Source organism: Lepisma saccharinum, chromosome 29 (assembly GCF_977018435.1).
Source record: "Lepisma saccharinum chromosome 29, izLepSacc3.1, whole genome shotgun sequence".
NCBI classification, from domain to species: domain Eukaryota; kingdom Metazoa; phylum Arthropoda; class Insecta; order Zygentoma; family Lepismatidae; genus Lepisma; species Lepisma saccharinum.
Window position 1 is genome coordinate 50,508,405 of NC_139257.1, and position 24,643 is coordinate 50,533,047.

At 38.1% G+C, this 24,643-nt stretch overlaps 1 protein-coding gene across 3 annotated transcripts in view; it reads left to right on the plus strand.

Annotated features, from left to right (window-relative positions):
* LOC145981619 (uncharacterized) overlaps window positions 1-24,643 on the plus strand; it is a 427,540-nt gene that overhangs the window by 347,703 nt on the left and 55,194 nt on the right. For all 3 annotated transcript variants that reach the window (XM_083114992.1, XM_083114994.1, XM_083114993.1), the window contains 6 exons: window positions 6,489-8,453; window positions 10,119-10,229; window positions 12,965-13,075; window positions 17,589-17,694; window positions 20,126-20,268; window positions 24,435-24,632. In XM_083114992.1, coding sequence (XP_082971118.1) covers window positions 6,489-8,453; window positions 10,119-10,229; window positions 12,965-13,075; window positions 17,589-17,694; window positions 20,126-20,268; window positions 24,435-24,632 — 2,634 coding nt within the window. The remainder of the gene's footprint in view (window positions 1-6,488; window positions 8,454-10,118; window positions 10,230-12,964; window positions 13,076-17,588; window positions 17,695-20,125; window positions 20,269-24,434; window positions 24,633-24,643) is intronic.

A 24,643-nucleotide genomic window follows, 5' to 3' on the forward strand; every position in this document is an offset into this window, starting at 1 on the left:
TTTCAGCTTGGTTCCCTGAATTGCATAAAATTAAAGTTATCATAAGTAGGGCTCGGAAGTTGAGGAAAAATCCTTTTCTTTCCTAGTGTCCGAAGATGAGGCCCACCGTAATATATGTTCATTTTGGGTCATCGTAGGCCAGAAAAAGGTGGGTTTTATTTGTCCTTTTTTGCATTTTTCGGCATCTTTTGGCTTGTTGGTCCTTTTTTAGCCTTTTTTTTTAGGTCTTAACGGCTTTGTTTTGCAACTTCACCTTCTTTCAACTACGTTTTTACTACGTCCTTTCTGTAGTAAAGAAATAAAAAAAAGAAAGAAAGAAATATATTTGAACCATCTCTGAAACGAGAGAAAACATTTTTAGACGACGGAAATAGGATCAGAAGTTCTATTTCTGTAACCCTAGTGTGGTTAGGCCAAATATGATTCTTCAAATATGATTTTTCAAATTATGTTAATCTAAAAAATATATAATGTCTGGAAGAAGATGCGTTTCATTCATATAGTTATTTTGCACTGTGTGTTCCATACCACCAGAATTTTGAATTTTTTTATTCATTAAATATGTAATTAAAACTGAAGTTATTAATTAATTTGGATCACATTTATACATCCTTTTTCCCATTTTAAGGTCCTTTTTCTGATATTTTTAAGTCTTTTTATAGGTCCTTTTTTGGCAATTTATAGGTCCTTCAACTTCTGAGCCTTAATCATAAGTAATGATTCATACTAGCCAGTGGCGTAACTTTTTCAAAAGTGTTACAGGCCATCAGACGTTATCATCTCCACCCTAGCCCCCCTCCCCCAATGTCTTCAATCTAGATTTTTGTTCATTTTGTTGTTTCTTTGCAATCCGCTCAGTGACTTAGCCACAATCACTCCTAGAAAGAACCATCACTCATGAGAGAGTTACCGCGAAAATCCAGTGAATAGTGGTGAAGCCTTGCTAATTCTTCATCTCTGTTTCTTTGCAACGAAGTGGAAAGGGGAAGAAGAACCACACATTTCTCGGGCCAGTTTCACGTTTGTGCACTGAGCAGACGACAGAATTCTGCTCCTCCAGCGGTGAAAGGGAAGTCCATCTGTACGTACTACCGTTGTCAGCTTAGTTCTTTGGAGCCAGGTTTGTCCAAATCACGAATCGCACAAGGTACTTATCTTTTCATCTATTACATAAACAGTCTCAGTTGTAGTTAAATCCAGCCTTGACTTTGCAGTCTACTTCTAGTTGCTTCGGAGAAATAGTATCCCCGTTTTAGGTGGGATTTAGATCTTTTCTGCCAATCCAATGTGACAACACTGGCCTGTATCCGGCAGGCCTGACTGGTAACTGGGCCCCTAAACAGGCATATGAATAACCTCATAGCACACTTGCCCCAAAGTCTTTCCCCACGCTTCCCTTGCATTGGCGACCCCTCCTCTTGTTATCTCTTGAGGGTAGCGGCACGGCCTCCCTCTTCGATTCTGTCGGTTGCAGAAAAAATGTCCTCTGCAATATACACTTGACTGCACCGCTGTAGGTTAACATATTTAACAATGTTGTTATTTTATTGAAACAACTTTTTAATTCTTTTACATTTTGCTGTTACCTGCTGTAACACCGGTTACATGCATGCCACGCACCTGATATTAGCACAGTGTACACATTAATATTAGATGAATATACAAACAAAATATTATGTGAAATGTAAATATATAGTAGTATAATTGTCTAAACCATGCAATTATGAATTTCTTACATTCACATGTAAATATTCAGACTCTGTTATGGTAACTTGCTTTATTGATGTAGTGTACACAGGGTGCGAAATCCTGGGGGAAGGGGGGGGGGGTCAGGGGGAAATTCCCCTCACCTACGATCTTGACCTGAAATTTCCTCCCCACCAAACTTTTCCGGGGGGAGAGAGAGAGTTTTGGTTGTAACAACAAACATAAACAATTAGCTTGGGAGTCGAATATACTGTACTGGAATAATATCTAAAACACGTAAGTAGAGCCCGGAAGTTTGGCAAAATGCCTCTTTTTATCTACTGCATATATTGATAAAATTTTTCCGGATATACGGATTTTATGTTGCTTCGAATGTTTTAGAAGCCTTTTCATTTTGCCTATTTTGCCTATTTGGGACCCCACTGCCTATTTTCAATTATAATGCCTTTTTTTTGCCTTTTTCAATGAAATTTGACCATTTTTTTTAAAAAAAAAATATGTATATAAATTATTTTTCTCCCAAAAAAATGTTGTTGGCATTTATTTTTCTTCCGTTGATTAAGTGAATAATTTTCGTCTTATTTAATTAATATTGAACTCACACATGTTTCAACATTGCTGAAGGAGAAAAGTGGGAGGAAAAAGTATTTCCTGCTGAGTTAGGATATTGCCTTTCGGTTAACATTTCCTTGTGCATGATTGACTGCTGAAAAACCTGTTGCTTAACACCTGCACAATTACGTCATCACGTCCAGCATCCATGTCAGGAGGTTATTGACAAGAAACAGACAGCACTAATGCCCAAGGGCCTTTACATGGATTCCAAAATAAAGTTCTCTATCTTTAGTTTAGTTCTGCACTTTGGAGGGAAAGGATTTGTAGTTGTCATCATGCCGAAATTTAGTGTGCCATTAAGTGGTAAGTTACATGGTTATGTGCGTGGATTTGTTGAAAGCACATTTTCGACAGACGGTACTATTCTTCTCTGCAAGATATGTGAAGAAACAACCAACCATGAGAAGAAATACTTTATATCTCAGCATGTGTCAACAGCCAAGCATAAATCTGCAGCTGCTAAAATGATCGGACAGAAGAAGATATCCCTAACTTCAACAGTGGGCACTTCATCCAACAGGCAATCTCAGTTTTCTCTTGAATTGTGCAAAGCTTTCATGGAAGCAGGAACACCTTTCTGGAAAGTGGAAAACAAGTCACTGAGGAAATTCTTGGAGAAATACACTAAAGAAACGGTGCCGTCGAAATCTATGCTGCTGAAAACATATTTAAGCGTCTGCTACGAAGAAGCTCTGCAAGGAATTCGTACTGAAGTTGGTGAAAAGAAGAACTGGATTTCAATAGACGAAAGTACTGACGGTATGGGATGCTACATAGCCAACGTCATCATAGGAACTATGGAACCAACATACGGAGAATCCTCGTCATTTCTTCTCACGTCAGAACAACTAGAGAGAGCCAATGGTTCGTCAATAGCTCAGTTATTCTCAAATTCCCTACTTCTGCTCTGGCCACATGGTGTACATCATGATGACGTGTTACTTTTTATCAGTGATGCAGCTCCCTATATGAAGAAGGCTGCCATAGCATTGAAAATTCTCTTCCCGAACATGCTTCATATCACATGTGTAGCCCACGCAGTGCACAGAATCGCCGAAGAAGTTAGAGTGTTGCATCCAGAAGTGGACAGGTTGATTTCAAACACAAAGAAAATATTTCTGAAGTCTCCCTCTCGAACCCGAAAATTTCAGGAAGTTGCACCTGAGCTTAGTTTACCTCCACAACCAGTCTTGACGAGATGGGGAACCTGGATATCAGCAGCTATATATCATGCTAACAACCTTGAAAAAATCAGTGAGGTGATTGATGCTCTTCCAGAAAATGAAGCGGCTTCAATTCGTGAAGTGGAAAAAAAAAAACCACTCCTGTGCTACTCAGAACTGAAGAATGAATTGTCGTTTATTTTTGCACATTATGGTGCATTGCCAGAGACATCCATGAAAATCTTCGAGGAATCTATGCAGCAGATGATGGACGTGCCAAGAGAAAAGGGGTCAGCTGTTGCGGAAAAGTGCAAACAGGTAGTGAGTGCAAATGAGGACTTGAAACAATTGAAAACAATTTGTGATATTCAAAAAGGTGAAAATGCTGTTACCGAAATGAGTCCAGCTACATTAGCTTATTTTATGTATGCTCCAATAACTTCTGTCGAAGTAGAAAGATCATTTTCTATTATGAAAAACATTCTCTCTGACAGACGACTATCAATGAATGTTGAGAACTTAAACAAACATCTTGTAGTTATGTGCAATCAATACGGAGAAAATTGAAATGCTCTTCCCAATGTAGATTTTAACATTTTGCTAGAATTTTTTTTAAAAAAATAAGTGACTTCCAAATCTGCCTTTTTTTGGTTTATTTTGCCTTTTTTTTCATTTTCAGTGCCTATTTTCCACATAATAAATGCCTTTTTGCCTGCCTATTTTAACGAAAATAAATGCCTGAACTTCCGGGCTCTACACATAAGGAACGGACAACAAAGAGCCTCCTCATCTCTAAGGGCACTTATGAACCCAACAATTCCTGGAACACAGAAATTAATCTGACTTGTTACGTCTTCTCCATTTCTCATCGCCTTTTTGTCAGCTACCACAAAGTATTGTGTATAAATATATTAATAAAACACGTAATATAATTTAGATGTGAATTTTATACAGGAAACAATTATCTTCTTAATAAAAGTAAAAAAAAAAAGTAAAGTGCTCCCCTGTGCATAGCACCACGCCATGAAGGCGTATAGGGGGTGTGGGGGTAACGCCCCACACTTTCTTGATCCAGTCGTGAGTGGGGTGATGTGATCAGCATCATGCCCCTGACCGCCTGATCACATCACCCCCACTCACGACCGTATCAAGGAAGTGTGGGGTGTTACCCCGCCTTCATGGCGTAGTGCTAAGCACGGGAGCACTTTACCTTTTTTTTTAACTTTTTATGTCTCTTAATTTTTGTCCCTTAGTCACGCAAAGTATTGTTCATTTCATTGGTAGTATATTATAATCTAAAATTTGCAATCGAATTTTAAATGGGCAGTCGATATAATATATTGTATGTTTTATAAAGTAATGTGATTATTTAATAATTGACACATTTTTAATGACGTTATATATAGTGTGTGTGTGTGTGTGCCTCTGCTCCTTCCCCCACCAATCTGCAGCGATTTCGCACTCTGAGTGTACCTGGCCACTACAACTGTCCATGTCTGTTTTGGTTATGTTCATTTTCTTTTCTACCTCTATAGGTTAATCACAATAATGAATTGAAATGATAAAGCAGTGAAGTAGATGATGCAGTGACGAAGCGTGACATTTTTACGTAGTCATCGCAAGACTTGCCAAACGTCAGGGTCAATCTTTCAACTAGGGGAGGGGAGGGGAGGGGCAGGCATTCCTACATTCATAATGTTGATAATAGTGTTCGTACACGACATGTGAAGTAGAGATGGCCAAATCCATTTTTTTCTAGGGAGTACATGATCGTAAAATAAGGATAACGAAACTTCCTTAATAAATTCTACCTGAAAAAATGGAATAATTGTTAAACCTCTCTCTCCGAAATTCGAATTGCCTCTGAAATCTGGGTAGTAAAATTTGCGAATAGAGATTTTTAAATTTTCCGGAACCCTGATATTTTGGCCATCCCTTGTGTGAAGGTAAGATAGGTTAGGGAAAAAGTTCTGTCTGAGTATGTCTGTCACATCGAGAACAAAAATCTTGATCAGTCTTGTCATTTGTAAGCGTAGTATACACAAAACAACAGGAAGTACTTCGTGTTTTGTAAAGCAACAATATTTTTGAACCACAGGATCCAAAATAAATAAATAAATAAATAAAAGGAGTAAAACTATGAACGAAATACAATGGATCCAGAACTGCTCTTTTTTTTCAGTTCTTTCCAGCACTAACCGTGGGGAAATTTATGCTTTTGCTTACTTATATTTTTTATGCACCATTACTTTCATGTATTCTGTGTAAGTTGTGTTGCAATGCTCTTCAATATGTGTTTTTCTCTAAAAAAATAAGAGCGTTACATGCTTTACAGTGCTGGACATTCTGAGAAATTTCATCTTGATGACGTCCAGAAACCCTGCCGTGTTTGTAAACAAGGGAGCTGAAAGAAAGGTCTCTTATGACCAGACCTTCAAGAGCAGGGGAAAAGTGGTTGAAAGACCTTGGATTCGCAGACCTGCTGCAATGACCTGGGCCACCTGACACCACTGCACTCAACAGGAAACATAGCGGGGTGGTTGGGCACAGGGGATAGGACTGGGCTCTCCTTTCGATGGGCTAAACTTAGAGAATATCTTGCGTATTTCTAGCTGTTTCATGGTATCACGTGACTAATTTCATGCAAATATTCTGACTTTTTTTTTTTACCTCTTCTCTAAAATATTTAAAGAGCAATATTTTTTTACTTTAGTTTGTGATCGCCACATCTCCCGATGACCGGGCGCCTCGCCTCTGAGATGATGAAACAAACATACATCCATGCGTACCTCAGGATCTGAAAAAGACACCTGGCATTGTGTAAATCCCTCTGCCACCTAGGCTTTCCTCTAGTGTCCATCTTATTTTTCCATCAGGGAATTTCTACTTTCATGTTCTAGTTAGGTTTTTGTGTGTGTTGATGTTGCATTACTTGCCAGTATTTTTTATTTTATTACTTTTTCTTTAATTTTGAATATCTCCAGATCTGTTTGTTTCTTCTAGATGTGGATGAGTGTGCTGATGGAAATGGTGACTGCAGCCACACATGTATAAACACGAATGGTGGCATGAGATGCAGCTGTCCAGTGGGTTACGAACTAGATGACGATGACAGAACTTGCATTGATGAAGATGAATGCGATGATGAAACTGCTGGTTGCTCGCATGCATGCGTAAATACTGATGGCAGCTTCTTGTGTTCCTGCCCACTTGGGTTTCACCTCGATGATGATGGGAAGCTGTGTAAGGAAGCAGATGCATGTGTTGTGAGTAATGGTGGATGTTCCCACACATGCACCAGTGATCTTGGCAAAGCCACGTGTAGCTGTCCACATGGATATGAACTTGTGGTGGATGGGAAAATTTGTGATGACATAGATGAGTGCGCCGATGACAAAGGAGGCTGTTCACATACATGCACCAACTCTCTCGGAAGTTTTGCATGCTCATGTTCTCATGGTTTCCGTTTGAAGAGTGACAACATGACGTGCGAAGACGTTGATGAATGTTCTCAACAAAATGGAGGCTGCTCTCATATTTGCTTAAATACACTTGGAAGCTTTGAGTGTGATTGCCGTGAGGGATATACTATCGCGGATGATGAAAGAATGTGTGTGGATTTTGATGAGTGTGTTGAAGACAATGGTGGTTGTTCGCATTTCTGTTACAATATTGTTGGTGGTGTTGATTGCACTTGTCGTAAAGGTTATCATCTTGCCGATGACGAAAGGACATGTCTTGATGTCGATGAATGTTTAGACAATAATGGAAATTGCTCTCACACTTGCGTCAATACAGAAGGAAGTTTGTTTTGCACTTGCCCTGTGGGTTTTGAGGTTACTAAAGACATGAAAACATGCATAGATATTGATGAGTGTCTTATGAACAATGGTGGATGTTCTCATATATGTGCTAATGTGATTGGGAGTGTACATTGCATGTGCCCAGAAGGGCATTATTTAGAAACGGATGACAGGACTTGCATTGACGTGAATGAGTGCTTGTTTGAAAATGGCGGATGTTCACATTTTTGCACAAATTTTATTGGCGGAGTTGAGTGCAGTTGTCCAAAAGGATATCATCTCATAGATGATGACAAGAAGTGCATGGATGATAATGAGTGTGCCGTGGATCATGGTGGTTGTTCACATGAATGTACAAATACGCTTGGTAGCTTTAAGTGTTCGTGTCCAAATGGACACCATCTTGGGAAAGACAAGAAGACGTGCGTAGACATTGATGAATGTTTGGTGGAAAATGGTGGGTGTTCACACATCTGCAACAACACAGAAGGTGGTGTGCAGTGTAGCTGCCCTGAAGGTCATCATTTGAGTAGGGATGGGAGGACGTGCATAGATGTTGACGAGTGTCTTGAAGATAATGGAGGCTGTGTTCAAGTATGTACGAATACCGTGGGCGGAGCTGAATGTAGCTGCTTGACAGGTTACGAGCTAGATGAAGACAGAAGAAGCTGTAAAGATGTCAACGAGTGCCTTGTGAAGAACGGTGGTTGTTCACACTTTTGCACAAATGTGATTGGAAGTTTCCACTGCACTTGTCCGGATGGATTCCGGTTGGCCTTTGAGAACAAAAAATGCCAAGACTTGGATGAATGCTCACTGAGGAACGGTGATTGTTCCGACATTTGCGTTAACACTCCTGGTAGTTTCCATTGCGAATGTCCTCCAGGACAACAACTGGATGTTGATCAGAGGAGATGTCTGCATCACGATGCATGTGGAATCAATAACGGTGGCTGTTCTCAGGAGTGCAGAAGTGTGTCGGGAACAGCTTTCTGTTCCTGTTCCCCTGGTTACCGGTTACTCAGGGATGGCGTTACCTGCGTGGATATCAACGAATGTGAAGTGGAGAGCTTGCATGGCTGTGAACATTTGTGTGAGAACACAGTGGGGTCTTTTAAATGCAGCTGTAAGGAAGGATTTCATCAGGTCGGCAAGTACTGCACAGGTTAGGTGAGATTTTGTATTTCTTACTTTAAATTGGGAGCATAATACAAATGATAGTGAAAGTTTTTGTGGATTATTTCAAAACTAATGTTCTCTGTTTTAAATTTGGTAAGTCTGTACTTAATCCACTGCATATGGATATAGGAGTTTGTTCTTTCTGATTTCAACTAATTGGTTGGAGGGAGTGTTATATGAAGAGAAAATATCCTGTCGATGCAGTGCAATTCAGAAAAATTTCAGATGAAAAGAGAAAATTAGATGAAAAATAAAAGAATTGCATGGAAATTTGAGAATAATTCAGAAGTTTAGATTTTCTTAAATATGCGTATGCTACAGAGCATTCCCTGACTTTCGCTACAAGAATCGGCGGCAAGCGGCCCAGCGTCAGCCCTTGTATTTCCCGGTGAACGGGATCCGCGACAGTCGCTAGATTCTGCTATTAAAATTCCAGTTTCATTTTGTGTACTAATCTTGACTACAGAAGGTGTTGAAAATGATGTCCCTCTGCTGCAACACATTCCTGGCATCTCCGAAGGAAATTGGCATTTACACGTGCAAGTTCATCTACTGTAATTCTCCCGATTTCTCGTACAATACTCTCTTTTAACTCACGGATCGTGTGTGGATTGTCTTTGTATACTTTATTTTTTAGATTTCCCCTTAAATAAAAATCGCAGGCTGACAAATCGGGGGATCTAGAGGGTTTTTGAAACACCCATTTCTTGCGAGAGGCGGCGGATAGATTTCCGAAGAGACTGTTCTAACCTTTGTCCTATCTCATCGAGTTTTTCCTTAGTAAGTACACGTGGGTTTTTCTTTCCACTTTTATTCAGAACTGACCCTGTTACTCTAAACTTTTTTACGAGGTTTAATATAGTGGTCCTATGTGGAACGAGAACACCAGGAAATTTCGTTGCACAATTCCTCTTTCCGAAGTAACACTCGACAAGATAAATCCTTTGTTGTAACGTAAACTTTTGTGGTGCCATATTAAGCCACTATCTTCAACACACGGACACGACACAACACAACTTCCGAGGGAGAATTATACTGGTGTCAGTCTGCAACGTCAACAGAAAGGGAAAGAGAGTGAAGGCAGGGAGTGCGAAAAAAAACAGACTGTAGCGTGCGACTGTTGCGGACCCGTTCACCAGGAAAGACAAGCGCTGATGCCGGGCTGCTTGCCGCCGAGTCTCGTAGCAAATGTCAGGGAATGCTCTGTATTTACTTGTGTTGGGTAACAAGGGTTGTGTAAATTTTTTTTGATATCTTGAAAAATTCTGAGATGTCCCTGGAGTTGGGGAGTTTATAAATTTAACTGGATATTTCCAACAATTGTGAATCAAGAAAGCTATTCACTTGCTTAGAACTTCCAGATTCATAGCATGTTGACATGCAGCATCAGTCATCATTTATGTTATATGTTTAATTAATAGCAAATATAGAAATATTTCTTAAGTTCAATATAACCCAGCTTAATTTGTTACTTTTATTTTATTGGTTTCACCAGTTGCTTTGAATCTAGGCATTGAATATAATTGTGCTAAAATCACAAATTAAAGTTATAGTCATATTTCTCATTACTACTTTACAAAGTGACGTATTTTAACTATTAAATGAATTATTTAGCTACTGGATACTTAACGTTCATCTATTTATGTTGTAGACATAAATGAATGTGAGACAGGAATATGCAATGGAAAGTGTGTCAATACAATTGGATCTTATTTCTGTCAATGTGAAGCTGGTTACCGAATGGAAGGAGATGATTGTGAAGGTAACTCTTTATTTTCATTTACAGTTATTAACAGAATGATTACAAACTTGTCATTTTTTTATTTATTTATTTTTTTAAAAAAAAAATTATGAAAGGTAGATTCAGTCACATGCACTGAGTAGTAATTCTAGCAGTGACAGATCAATCAATCTCTCATCTCTTATTATTTTAAATCACAATAATATTAGTATTGTCTAAGCCAGAGTTCGTAAAAGACACTCTCATGTGCTTCTTGTAACTGGTAAAGAGTATGAAGTCTGGAAGGAGCAACTCTTCCAGCCTCCATCTCAAGTGGTTGACCACTTTCAGGTAGACACTGCCACCTCAAGAAAAATGGAATATTTCGGTTTTTACTTCCCCATCCCTTTGTGTACAAGCTACTGGTAGCTTGCAAAGGTTGAAAAGTGTTGGTTTCAGGCAGGGCTGGATACGGGATTGATTTCTCTGAATTCCATTTCATTTCATTCAATGAACTCGTGGGACTAATTACAATATTTACGCCACAAATTTTACACATTTTATTTGTGTATGATGGAACTATACACTCATATGTAGGCAACGGATTTATATGTAAATACATATCTTCGATTGATGCTAAAATCAATGTTATTTTGTATTATCTCTGCGAATCGTGCAATGCGAATGCTATTGTTATTTTCCATATTTTTCCATATATTAGACTTTTAGCACATATTTTACATATTTTAATTATTTTTACATATAATTTCTATATTTTCAAAGATTTTCCAACAAATATTCCATATTCACACCCAAGGGTGGGTCAAGTTAAATTTTCACCAGGGCAATGAGGATTTTTTGCACCTCCCTTATTTTCTTTTTGTTTCCAGTAAGGAAGGTATAATATGAGGCAACGTGTTGTATAATATGAAAGAGAAAAGAAAAAAGAAGTCTGGAACCTCTCTTCTTCATTTTATGTTGTTATCCTTAAGGCTGGTTTACATTGGTCGAGTAAGCGGGAGAGTTACTGCCCTGTCTGCTCGACTTGATCCTTCTATGGCGAGTAGCTGTTTACACACTTTCTACTCAACTCCAGCAAAGTGGGATAGTAGCTGCATCTGTTTGGTGCTCTTTTCACAGAATGAACCCATCAACGTCGTTGTCGATTTTTTTAAAAAAAAGTTCTGAAACACTTTTTTTTCACAAGAAATGAATACAATAATGCACAAGGACATGTTTGGGGAAAAAAACTAATTTCTTTGATTTTTCTATTTTTGATCATTCTTGGTTGAATGTGAATTCCTTATTTTTAATTGTATTTCTCCTACGCCAAATACATCAAGTCTGATCTCTTCAACTTCATACGCCTGTAGTTTATTTTGTTTGTTCCTACCTATAATTATAGGTAATTATATATATATTATTATAATTCCGTCGACACTCACAGACACAACACAACACAGACTCTAAACTGTCCTCAGAAAGCATTTACTCGGTTGAGTCGCTGTCCTCCATGGACAGTCACTCGACTGGCTCCAGTGCTCTCCCCAGTTGTTGACACGGGGAAAGTAGCTTGCTTTACCCTACTCGCTCCAGCTACTCTCCCGTCTACTCGACCAATGTAAACCAGGCTTTACATATAGTAATCTCTTACCTGCAAGTATAAGAACACATAAATACATTTACATAAGCATAACAACAATTGCAAACATGTATGTGTGGGAGGAGGGGGGTTTATATTGTATGTTTATCTGTAGTGGTAAAACAATGTTCTAGTAAAAAATTAACACATACAAGGGGTAAATAAACATTAATGTGTAATTACATGAAACCTCTTATCAGTTTTTGCACTGTGGTAATTTGAGTCTTTGCCATTTCACATCACTTTCATTTTTAAAAAAAATTTAATTGCAATGTTAAAAATGGCTAAAGAACTCATGGGCATGATGGAATATCTAAGCAAATGTTCATGCTGTACTCTGAATGTGAACCCAAGATCTTTTTTGCAAGTGTTGTTTTCAAAGAGCACTGTCTTAAAATTCATTGCATTTCTCTCTTTATGTGTGCACGTGTATTCTTGCATGCATAGGCACAACCAGAAAGTTTTTAAGGGAATGGGGTCAGGCTACTGAAAAAGGTAATTTGAATGACATTTTAGTAGGAAAATTTGGGACAAAATAATCACTCCCCCTCTGCCCAAAAAATCCAAACGAGTAGGGATCTGTTCCTTTCAACTTCCCCTTAGATGCACCTATGATGCTTGCAGGGGGGGTTTGTGTGCAAATGTAGCAAACGTGTGAAGAAAATCAAAACCTTCTGAAATAAAACATTACATAATTTTTCAGTCCACCTAAACATATGCCTAATGTTTGTATTCAGTGGCTGCCTAAAAGTGGGGGCGCAACTGCCCCCCCCTCTAATCGCCGCCACTGTTTGTATTAGGTGATTTAACATCTCTCTTCTGTGTGTTTAAATGTGATATTGAAGTCTAATCATCTATACTATGAGGGCTTCTATAAAGATAGATGCAAATAACGTTTAATTTTTTAAGTGAAACTTCATAGAGGATTCAAGTGTTTGCAGACATGAATGATGTAAATTCCTGCTGGCAGATTTAGGGGATATGTGGGAGAGGGGGGATGCTTGTATGGATCTGAAGTGCATGTTTGTGTGTATGTGGAGGGAATTATGGAAATCCTCTACCTGTAACATAATCATTACAGTGCTAAGATAACAGGAAAACCAACTTTGGAATGACATATTCTTTGTTATTCCAGATATTGACGAGTGTGAATACGATCCTTGTCAAGGGAAATGTGTCAACACGCCAGGATCATACTATTGTCTGTGTGAAGAGGGCTTCAGTCTTAAGGATGAGCAGTGTATAGGTATGCCAAGTGAAGTTTTGTAAAATATTGACTACAACAAGTTTAACAAAAAGTGTCATCCTTTTTTGAAATCTGATTTGAATGTTTTATTTGCATTTGATAATTTCTATGGAATAAATTTTTCTGTCAAAATTGGCAAGTAGTTGATGAAAAGTAATCTTTTCTAAATTTATAGTATTATAGATATGATGATTATGTGTGTCCTTTGGCCCAGTTTCTCTCAAAATAGAATGTTGAATGCAGCGGCGGCTCTACTCTCAGAAAAGAAAAAGCACTCGCTTTGCCAAAAATATAATTAAATTAATACATTTATGAACAAGGAGATTCGAATCTTGTAAGTGTTTGAGCGTATGGCCACCTCAATTCCTGCGCCGCATCCCCAGCTGTTCTTGGTCTGGGCCAGCATAGTGTGGCCCTTGTGCAGAGGCATGCACGGAGGCATGAAAAAGTCTCCGCAGGAAACAGAAAGGAGGTGGTAGCCGTAAGACAACCAGCCGTGCCCATTTTTGGCTGGCACGACGCGAGAGCTTCGGAATTGTGTTTACATAGTTGCAAACTTCATAGGGAAGTGACTAATCCTGACCAATTTGTAATACTTGTTGGAGAAGTAATTCACTAGAAAGATCCTTTCCTGCCTACTTGGCAAGAACGAACGTAAAATTTTCCCCAAATTTATATAACCATTTAGATAGATGCGTCTAAAGAGCCATCCAGACTTTTTTGTTATCGATTTCTTCCTTAAGAAAAGATATATCCCTTGCTCTTATGCACACAAACACTCACGTGTTGCAACTGACATTGACAATATTGAAGACATTTTCTGTAACAAAGAATTGTCTAAATATCAAAGGGAATTTGCATCAGCATGGGAATTTTTACTTTAATATTTGTAAAAAATCACATGGAAAAACTATCAGTATAAGAATTTCACTTGGAGATATAATTAAATTTCTTGCATTGACTTTTAAAAATTGTAGATCCACAGTTCATTTAGCAGATAATCATATTTCAGTTGTTAGTAACACCGATTGTTGATGTACCGTCTGCCGTGCTGAGGTTGCAAATTATAAGCAAAGCAAGGCGAGAATGCCGTGTTAGACTCAGTGTCTCTAATTGTTCAGTGTTTTTCTTTTTAATGAAGTAAAAGTGTCCGATGGTGTGTGAAAGGAAGGCTAGTCAGTGAAGATGAGTCAGATTAGAGCATTATTACATACACCGTTTTACAAGGTACCACACGGTATTAAATTAAAAGTTGAAACAACTTAGCCATCCCACACCAGATTTAAACATCAATTCTAAGCTCGGAAGCCTTTCCGGAAATCACCTGGCTGATTTCCCGAGAAAACCTCTTCAATATTCTCTGCCAGGAAAGCTTCAAGAATTAAATCAATTCTATTTTTTTTTTTTAAAAAAAGAAAGTGGTAAAGGTGACAGGCGTCAAAATTTTAATGGAAACTCTGTCCGACCTCCGCACATCATGCTAGGATGCCAGGGATCACGGGTTCGAATCCCGGCATGAGCATTGGTGTTCTTTGTGAGTGTTCACTCATCCTTATCTTCACGATTAGCCAAAAGTAGTACAAATGCGAAGTAAAATAAACCAATTTTAGGAACTCTGAATTTTTGTCTGCAATTTTAGTAAACAAAGTTCCATTAAAATTACCTCTTTAATTAGATTTCTATGACATATGCTAGCAAAAATGTTTCGATTTATTGATCATGTTGGCACTACCCATCATACTAGCTGCCAGCCGCCACTGGTTGAATGCAGAAAATGATGGCAAAATATACAGTCAATTGCTTAAAAAAAGGGAAGACATACCCCCCACGACCAGTTTCACTTCATTGTCATCTCTCTGTGTTTTTAAAATTCCTTGGCGTATCACTGTTCTTATAGATGGTAAGTTTGATATCTACGTGTAACTTACATTGGGGAACCAAATCACAGGCATCAGGATGTTTTTTCACCAAATTCAGAAACAACAATTGGATTTACCAATTTGAGTTGGCAACCCTGCCAGAATACACATGCGCATGTGTGGCATACAATACATCCATGGAGAGTTAGTAATCAGGCAATTAATATACCATGGAGCAGATGCGGATTGAGGTGGTGGGAATGTCCATCCAAACAGGCACCGGGCACTGCAGCGGAACAATGAAGATCGCCGTGCAACTGTTTCAGACACACACATGGCATTCTGAGGTGGGTTTTTCCATTGGAGAGCCACGGCTAATGTTGTAAACCACCAGTCGCCGTGAAATATGCACTATTCCACAGGACATGTTGAGACGTGCATCATGAAAGACTTCCCGCATCGCCTTGAACAGTGCATCCAAGCAGAAGGAGGACATTTAGAGGACGTTATTTTCAAGTTGCACTGACGTCAATATTGTCCATATTGTACATTGTATTAAATGCCTATGTGCATATTTTTATTTCATAAGTATATAAAGTTACTACATCCACTCACTGTCTTTGTGTTGTCATCTGAAGTTGGTAGAAACAATATGCGTAGGGTGACCATACATCCCATTTTGACCGGCAAAGTCCCGTTTCAGAGGCGTGTCCTGGTCATCCCATCCATATTATTAAAAAAGCCACTATTTGTCCTGTTTTATAAAAGTCTAGGCGTTATCTTGAAAACAAAGTCTAAATTTGAGACATTTCAGGCTAAAAGGGTGTATTGTTTTGTGTGTGTTCCTTTATTTGTGGAGCAGTGAACAAGCATGAAGTTTTTTATGGAATTGCAACAAGAACTTAAAGTTGTTTTGACTCAAACTCAAAAGAAAAATGTAGAGTTGTGTGTCTGATATGCAGGGTAAGGTTTTCGGGGAGATTTATAAAGGGTTGATGAAGAATAAAGCTCCTCCCTAGAAGATTGGCTCTTCTGCTAAATACTTCTGGCATGCCTCAACTTCAGCATTGGATTAACATCATAGGTTATTAAGAAAAGACAAGAAAGTCATACCGAGATTATAATAATTAATACATTTTGACATTTGGAGATCATATTTAATTTATTGTTTACGATGTATCATTTGTATTGTCCATCCTTTAATAAACAATAATAATACATTCATAATAACAATAATTTTATAATTAGGCCTAACCGATTTTTCAGGAGGGGCTACACCTTTCTCCTTGGGATGTCACGTTTTTGGGTCAAATTTTTATGGTCACCCTAAATATGTGTCACTCTGTATATAGGTTCATTCCCTCTTCCCCATTTCCTCAACAATTCAAAGGTATGTTCTGAATTAATAAATATGAAAACAAAATTTTAGTCCATCACTGGTAGTATCTAAAAAAAATATTTGTCCATTGCTAATGGAAAGTAATGTCTATAAACTTGTACAGAGCATTCCCCGACATTCGCTATGAGACTCGGCGGCAAGCAGCCTGGCGTCAGCACTTGTCTTTCCCAGTGTACGGGGTCCGCGATAGTCGCATGCTACAGTCTGTTTATTTCGCTCTCCCTGCCTTCGCTCTCTTTCCCTTTCTGTTGACGTTGCAGACTGACGCCAGTATAATCCTCCCTCGGAAGTTGTGTTGTGTCGTGTTCGTGTGTTGAAGATTGTGGCTTAATATGGCACCACAAAACTTTACATTACAACAAAGGATTTATCTTGTCGAGTGTTACTTCGGAAAGAGGAATTGTGGAGAAGTGTGACAACGTTTTCCAACGGAATTTCCTAGTGTTTCCGTTCCACATAGGACCACTATATTAAACCTCGTAAAAAAGTTTAGAGTAACAGGGTCAGTTCTGAATAAAAGTGGAAAGAAAAACCCACGTGTACTTACTGAGGAAAAACTCGATGAGATAGGACAAAGGTTAGAACAGTCTCCTCGGAAATCTATCCATCGCCTCTCACAAGAAACGGGTGTTTCAAAAACCCTCTAGGTCCCCTGATTTGTCAGCCTGCGATTTTTATTTATGGGGGAAATCTAAAAAAATAAAGTATACAAAGACAATCCGCACACCATCTGTGAGTTAAAAGATAGTATTGTATGAGAAATCAGGAGAATTACAGTAGACGAACTTGCACGTGTAAATGCCAATTTCCTTCGGAGGTGCCAGGAATGTGTTGCAGCAGAGGGACATCATTTTCAACACCTTCTGTAGTCAAGGTTAGTACACAATATGAAAACTGTAATTTTAATAGCTGACTCTACCGACTGTCGTGGACCCTGTTCACCGGGAAAGACAAGTGCTGACACCGGGTAGTTTGCCGCCGACTTTCGTAGGGAATGTCAGGGAATGCTCTGCATATGCAATAACTTCGTATGAAATTGCAAAACTCTGTTTATTTTGTGTAATTATTTTTTTAAAAGAGCAGAACATATGAGATCACACAAGGATAGCTAATAAATTTTGTGCATAGCAAACTTTGTAAATAGTTTTTATTAAACATATTCAGAAAACTTAATTTGTGCATCAGTTTTGGTGTTCAATTTTAATATTGTGCTTTATTTAAGACGACAATAATTGATAACTTTAATTCTTTTCAGACATAGATGAATGTGAGAAAAATAATGGCGGCTGCCATCACATTTGTGTCAACACCATTGGCTCATTTTATTGCACTTGTCCTGAAGGCTATAAGCTGAATCCAAGGTATTTGATGTAATTTTTAACTTGAAGTTTTGGTGTTCCTTGTGTTTCATTATGTTACTTGATATAAAAGTGCTAAAACTATTCAGTCAGAAATATCTTTCTTTCAGATATATTAACTCGAGCACAGTTTCAAACATGTTCAGTAGGAATGGACAATATCGGAAATTTGATATTACCATATATTGTCAAGAAAATATCATCACAGACAATATGATATGATTTTTTTTTCCATATCGTGTTATCAGCGATATATCATCTCCATGATATATATCTCAAAATATCATGATGATATATCGCTGACACGATATATATTGCTAAAATATTGTGACAATATATTGCCAAAATATCATGATGAAATATATCGCCAACACAATATATATTGCTAAAATATCATGACGATCATCTAGTTGATATCACCTGGACTATATTTTTTCAATATTTCAATATATCATCTGGACGATATATCGCTCAACACTAATGTTCAGGTACTAGCTATTAATTATACTAACTCATAACAAATACTTATAGATGAAAAGCAAGCTTTCAATAAGACTAACAGTCCATTAGAGTCTAAGCTGCTGCAAATAACTAATCTAGAAATTGTAGCAAAACTTACGCTGCTTCATTTGCACATTGATGTCAAAGTTTAGAATATAGTGTTATTCATGTAATGGGTGTCCCACTCGAAAGGGAACCGTGAATTTGTTTTGTAAAAAAATGGAAATGAAGAGTAAAGGAAACGAAATTTGATCATGACCTACCTGTATTTGTGGGAAAAAAATTACATCACAAAAGGTGTTGGAAATGGCCTCCACCAACTTGTAAACATAGTTGAACACGACGTTGCAAGTTTGTGAATGTAGCTGTCAGAACCTTGGTTGTCACTGCATGGATTTCAAGGCGAATGTTTTCCCGTAGCTCATCGAGGGTGTGTGGTTTGTTCTTGAAGACCTTTCCTTTAAGGTTACCCCATAGGAAAAAGTCAGGTGGGGGCAAATCCGGTGACCTTGGGGGCCACAATCCTTTGGAAATGACTCTGTTACGGAAAAACGATTCTACCTCAGCCATGCTCACTCCCGAGGTGTGTGACGTTGCACCGTCTTGTTGGTACCATGCGAGTGTCAGTTTGACAATAAACATGCGCTCTTCAAGAGAATACCGATGCATTGTTAAAAACACAATGACCAAGTCACATCAAGCCACTTCCTCCGCTTACGCTTCACTGAAACACGGCAACTCGCTGAACCTGCCTGTTGACACACTTCTTCAGTCTTTACGACGTACAGTGTTGCTACGTCAACTTTCTCATGTACTGAACTGCAATCTTTCCAAATTTGATACCATTCGGTGAAATACTTACCCAATGACGTGACAATTTATGGGTTCCCTTTCGAGTGGGACACCCGTTATAATATTTAACATTCAATGATCATGCCTCTAAATTTATATGAATGCTTTGAGTGATGGGAAAAGTTTTGGTTATTAATAATTTCATGTTTTTATTGTAATGTGGAATGATTTAATTTGAAATATAACACTCATATGGAATAAATTTTTATTATGTAGAACATTGAGAAATTATGAACCTTTACATGTCTAATATATTGTGCATGTAATATAAGGATTCTTTACTATTATGCCAATCTAGTGGATAAAAATGAATTTTGATGAAAGAGAAAAATAATTAAACTTATGTCAACAAATTTCATTTATGTTAATAGTAGCAGTGTCAGAAATTTTGACCCTCTCAGACTCAAGCAAACAGTATAGTGTGTCATAGTGTCACAGGAGAGTGTCATAATTTTAATAAATGACACACAACACCCCTACATGCAGGCATGGATGGCTGAAGAAAAAAATATTTGGTAGTAGCATACATTTGAGCATGTCTCCTAACTATGATGCTGTCTCAACAGATTTCACTACAAGCTGAGATGCTAAAGAAATATCTAATGTCGATTTAGAGAACATCCAATTTAGAATTCATGGTGATTTGCACTTGCAGGGAAAAATCCAAATATTCACTTACTGTGAAAGGGAGCTGATGTATTTATCAAGTTATTACTTGAATGGACTTAAAGTTAAAAAAAAGTTTGTTGTAATGCAGAGCAGTAAGTGGTTTACATTAATCCTCCTGTTCCATCTGTACACAACAAAAGGATACTAGTGTTAAAATAAGTATAGTGTAAAGCACTAGGCAATGGATAATATTCAGTTAACATTGCATGCTAATGTAGAAGCACTATCACTAACATTGAGAGAATTTCAAGAAATTGATAGCTTTGCAGTTCCAATTTAAAAGAAGTTCACAAAAAATATAATTTTTAATCTATATTCAAGTATTTTATTCGTACTACTACAGTACTACTATTTTGAGGATGTTTCATATATATATATATATTTAATATTATTGTGTTCCTTTTGTTTTCAGGGATAGGAGTCAGTGTGTAGATATCAACGAGTGTATCGAAAGCAATGGAGGATGTAATCAAGATTGCGTGAATATGCCTGGGAGCTATTATTGTACTTGTAGCGACAGGTTCATTTTGGATACAGACCACAGAACTTGCATAGGTAAACAAAACAGTTTTTAATGACATACAGCGTTTTTTAAAATTATGTCTGAAGAAGTGGATAGTTACTTAAACAAAACTTCTGCTTCATGAATTTTAATTTGAAATTGTATCATTGTTATTTCTTCGTATTTTTTACCTTGGTCTCTTACATAGGGATATTATCATGCATTCATGATACTGAAGGAGGACTACATAAAAATTATGCAGTCTCTCCTTTCTATCATTGGAATCAAGCTTCACAATCAGGGCCTCCCCGATGGTGCAGTGGTTGTGTTGTTGCCTTGTAAGCAAGGGGTCCCAGTTCGATACCCGGTGGAGAGACATAGTGGTTCAGATCCCTGTAGGCCCAGTCCAGATTAGCTTTACTGTGCATAAAATGGACTTAAAACACCAACTCAATCAATCAATCCAAGCTTCACAATCAAGTTGAATAGATAGATTCAACCTTATTATCTATCAAGGTGGAGACTTGCCACTCACTAGGTCTTGACCCATTTCCAGGTACATATCCATCGCCCCTCCCAACTGTCAGTTTTTTAATGCCTAATATTTTTCAAGACTCAACTATTCTGTCTTTCATCACCAAGTTGAACACTGTCCATAATATTGATGAAAAGATTCTCTCGAGCTATCGACCAGGTGAGTTGCGGAAACTATTCCAAGCTTTTGAGAGCTAATATCACTCTCATCTTCAGGTTAGAAGTGCAGTCCAGAACGTCAACCCAGTGTATATACATTCGTGGAGGAGGGGTAGACGGTGAAGATGGCAGACCAATCAGGTGCCATGTCTGCTACGTCCACACTGCTGGTCGACTATCGATAGCCAAGCTGGGTCCACTTCAAGCTCCGTGTCTTGATTGAGATTCTCTTTTTCTTCATGAATAGCTATGCTTCTCTTATGATGCGGTCCCAGTAGTGTAAAGATTTGGCTACAATTTCTGTGTTGCTGAAATCTGGACTTTGGCCCTCATTGATTGAATGTCCTGCTAAACCCGACTTTTCCGGATGGAAATTCCTGATGTAGCTTCGGTGTTCTTTGCAGCGCTGTTCTATTGCCCTGCCCGTCTGCCTATTGTATGCTTTACCGCAGTTGCATATAATACGGTAAACTCCAGGTGTTTTAAGTCCTAAATCATCCTTGGGGTTGTGTAGTAGGCTTGTATATACACCGGATTGATGTTCTTGACTGCACTTCTACCCTGAAGATGAGAGTGACATTAGCTCTCGAAAGCTTGGAATATTTTCTGCAACTCACCTGGTCGATAGCCTGAGAGAATCTTTTCATCATTCGTCACCAGGAAAGCTTCAAGACTTGTCCATAATATTGTTTTAAAGTTCTGATTTAAGCCCACTTTTTTGCTCACGAGAGGCTAAATGGAAATGGACCTACAGTTTAAATTTGGATCCTAATCACTGTGTAAGATGCCTTAAAAGGGATTGAATCAGAGACTCCTGTAGATAATGGATTTTGTTTATTTATTTTACTCCTCATATGTGATCGTTCAGTTTACTGTGGCAATGGAAAGAATTACTATAATGAAATACAATAATAATAATATTATTCCACCTTGGACTACTAACTTGGAAAACAAACATGCTACTTTCTTAACATACAATATAGTGTAGCTTAGAATTGATTCTCAGTGAGGTGAGGTGAGTGAAATGCACCCCTCCCAACTGTAACTTCTGGATCTGCCACTGCCCAGTTTGTTTAGTATGTTGTAATTTCATTATTTAATTTTTTACAGTTTGGAATATGTATTCTCAAGTTCTTCCGTTTTCATTAGGCTTTTTCTTGTTCAACATTTGATGGTGTCGAGATATAATGAATTTATAGAGTGAACATTATTTTTTAACATGAAAAATATACATAGAAAGGTCAGCAGGAAGTGAAAGCATAGCGTAACTTGGTGGGGGCAAGGGGGCACTTCCCTTCCAAAAAAAATATTAAGGTTGCTAAATTTAAGGATACTTTTCTTAATCTCCTGGGATCTGAGTAGCAAAGTATTGAAGAGTATATTTTATGATTGCGCAATGAAAGTTACTTAGCAAAATAGTTCTGGACTCTTTACAGGATGGAAAACTTGTTGATCCTGGCTCTCAAAGTCTCAAGTTTGATTCAGCCCCCAAAAGATAAGTACCAAGTTTGATTCTGCCCCAAAAAGTTAAGTCCAAAGTTTGATTCTGCCCCCGAAAGTTAAATCCAAAGTTTGATTCTGCCCCTGAAAGTTAAGTCCCAAGTTTGATTCTGCCCCCGAAAGTTAAGTCTAAAGTTTGATTCTGCCCCCAAACAACCACACAACACACCTACATGCAACACACCTTGATTCTGCCCCAAAAAGTTAAGTCCAAAGTTTGATTCTGCCCCCGAAAGTTAAATCCAAAGTTTGATTCTGCCCCTGAAAGTTAAGTCCCAAGTTTGATTCTGCCCCCGAAAGTTAAATCCAAAGTTTGATTCTGCCCCCAAAAATTAAGTCCAAAGTTTGATTCTGCCCCCGAAAATTAAGTCCAAAGTTTGATTCTGCCCCCGAAAGTTAAGTCCAAAGTTTGATTCTGCCCCCCAAAGTTAAGTTTCAAGTTTGATTCTGCCCCCGAAAGTTAAGTTTCAAGTTTGATTCTGCCCCCAAAAGTTACGTCCAAAGTTTGATTCTGCCTCCGAACATTAAGTCCCAAGTTTGATTCTGCTCCCAAAAGTTAAGTCCAAAGTTTGATTCAGCCCCCAAAAGTTAAGTGCAAAGTTTGATTCATCCCCCAAAAGTTAAGTCCAAAGTTTGATTCTGCCCCTGAAAGTTAAGTTTCAAGTTTGATTCTGCCCTCCAAAAATTAAGTCCCAAGTTTGACCTCCACCCCTTTCAAAGTTAAATCACAAGTACAACTTGAACCTGGGTCTTTGTCATACCATTCCATTGCTTTACCAACTGAGCTACTGAGCAATGACGTGTTATTCTAGATATGCAGGTTCAAATCCTCGCAGAGCCTGCATGCTTTGCCTAACTTTCGGTGAAGTACATCTGTATGTGTCAAATCATAAGGTAAGAAAATTGAGAGCTGAAAATTATTATATTTATTTTCTGTTTTCGTTATTGTGTGTTTGTTCATGAAATGTCACAATTTATTAGATGGAATTTCCTTGTAAGTAATTAGAACCATTGTACTTTGAAGAAAACTGATACATGAAGGTGGTAAAGCTTCTCTTGTAAAAAATCACAAACCCATCATTCTGTGAGAACATTTAAAGGTTGTGTTATTGGCAAGTAAATATCTCATAAAATATATTCATTAAAATTACCCTTCTCCCATACAAACGTAAATTATAAGGGAATTCATAATACTTTATTAGAAATTAGAATTATAACATATTTTTATTTTTCATTGCCGAAGTTCAGCTGTGGATGGTCTACCACTGTTTTTTCCTACTGATATATATTGCTTTATGTGCTTGCATGGACGTAACTTGGGGCCTAATTTTGAGGGGGCAGAATCGAACTTAGGGCTTAAGTTTGTGGGGGGGGGGGAAGACTCAATGTTTTGCATCCTATAAAGATAGCATTCAGGATTATTTGTTAATTAACTGTTACAGTTGCATAATAACAAATATTACTCTTTATTACTTTGCTTTTCAGGTTCCAGAAGATTAACAAACTTAACAAATCTTATAAATTTCAATAAGGCTGACAATTTTTTTGGGGTACATGTGCCCCCCCACACCCCCTTGACCCCATCAAGTTACACCTATGCATGCTTGAATGCATTTATTTTCTACTATTGACTTTTTAACTTACATTAAGCAATATAAATACTTATACTCTGTCTTGTGCACCTCTGGAGCGAGTCAAGTTAAACAAGTCTCTGGGCACGTTGTGATGTGAGACAGCTCCACCAATGAACATGTGAGAGGAAACGTGACTGTGTGGAGGGGGAAGCAGCTGCAGTTACCAGCCTTTGCAGCAGTGTATAATGCTTCGCTCTGCTCACTAGGTTTCTCCCCCTTCTCTGCCGCTATGAGCGGTCTTCCTCCACAGATTCTGGGGATAGAGTATAATAATTACTCATGTATGGAGAAGGTCAACATAGTCAGAAATTTATTTCTTGCTTTGCTATGTGTGATCTGTAGTGTAAGTTTCTGCACAAATGCTCGCATTAAAGTTGATTTGATATTTTTAGAAGCTACTGCCAGATGCTCAGCCATTACTCCACCAGAAAATGGTCAGGTGCGATGTCCAGGCTATGCAGCAGATGAAACCTATCCGCCTGGTGCGGAGTGTCACATCAGGTGTCACAAAGGTTACAAACTGGATGGCTCCCACACTAGAACGTGCGAACACAATGGACGTTGGAAGGGAACAGATGCCATTTGTGTCCGTAAGTAGAGC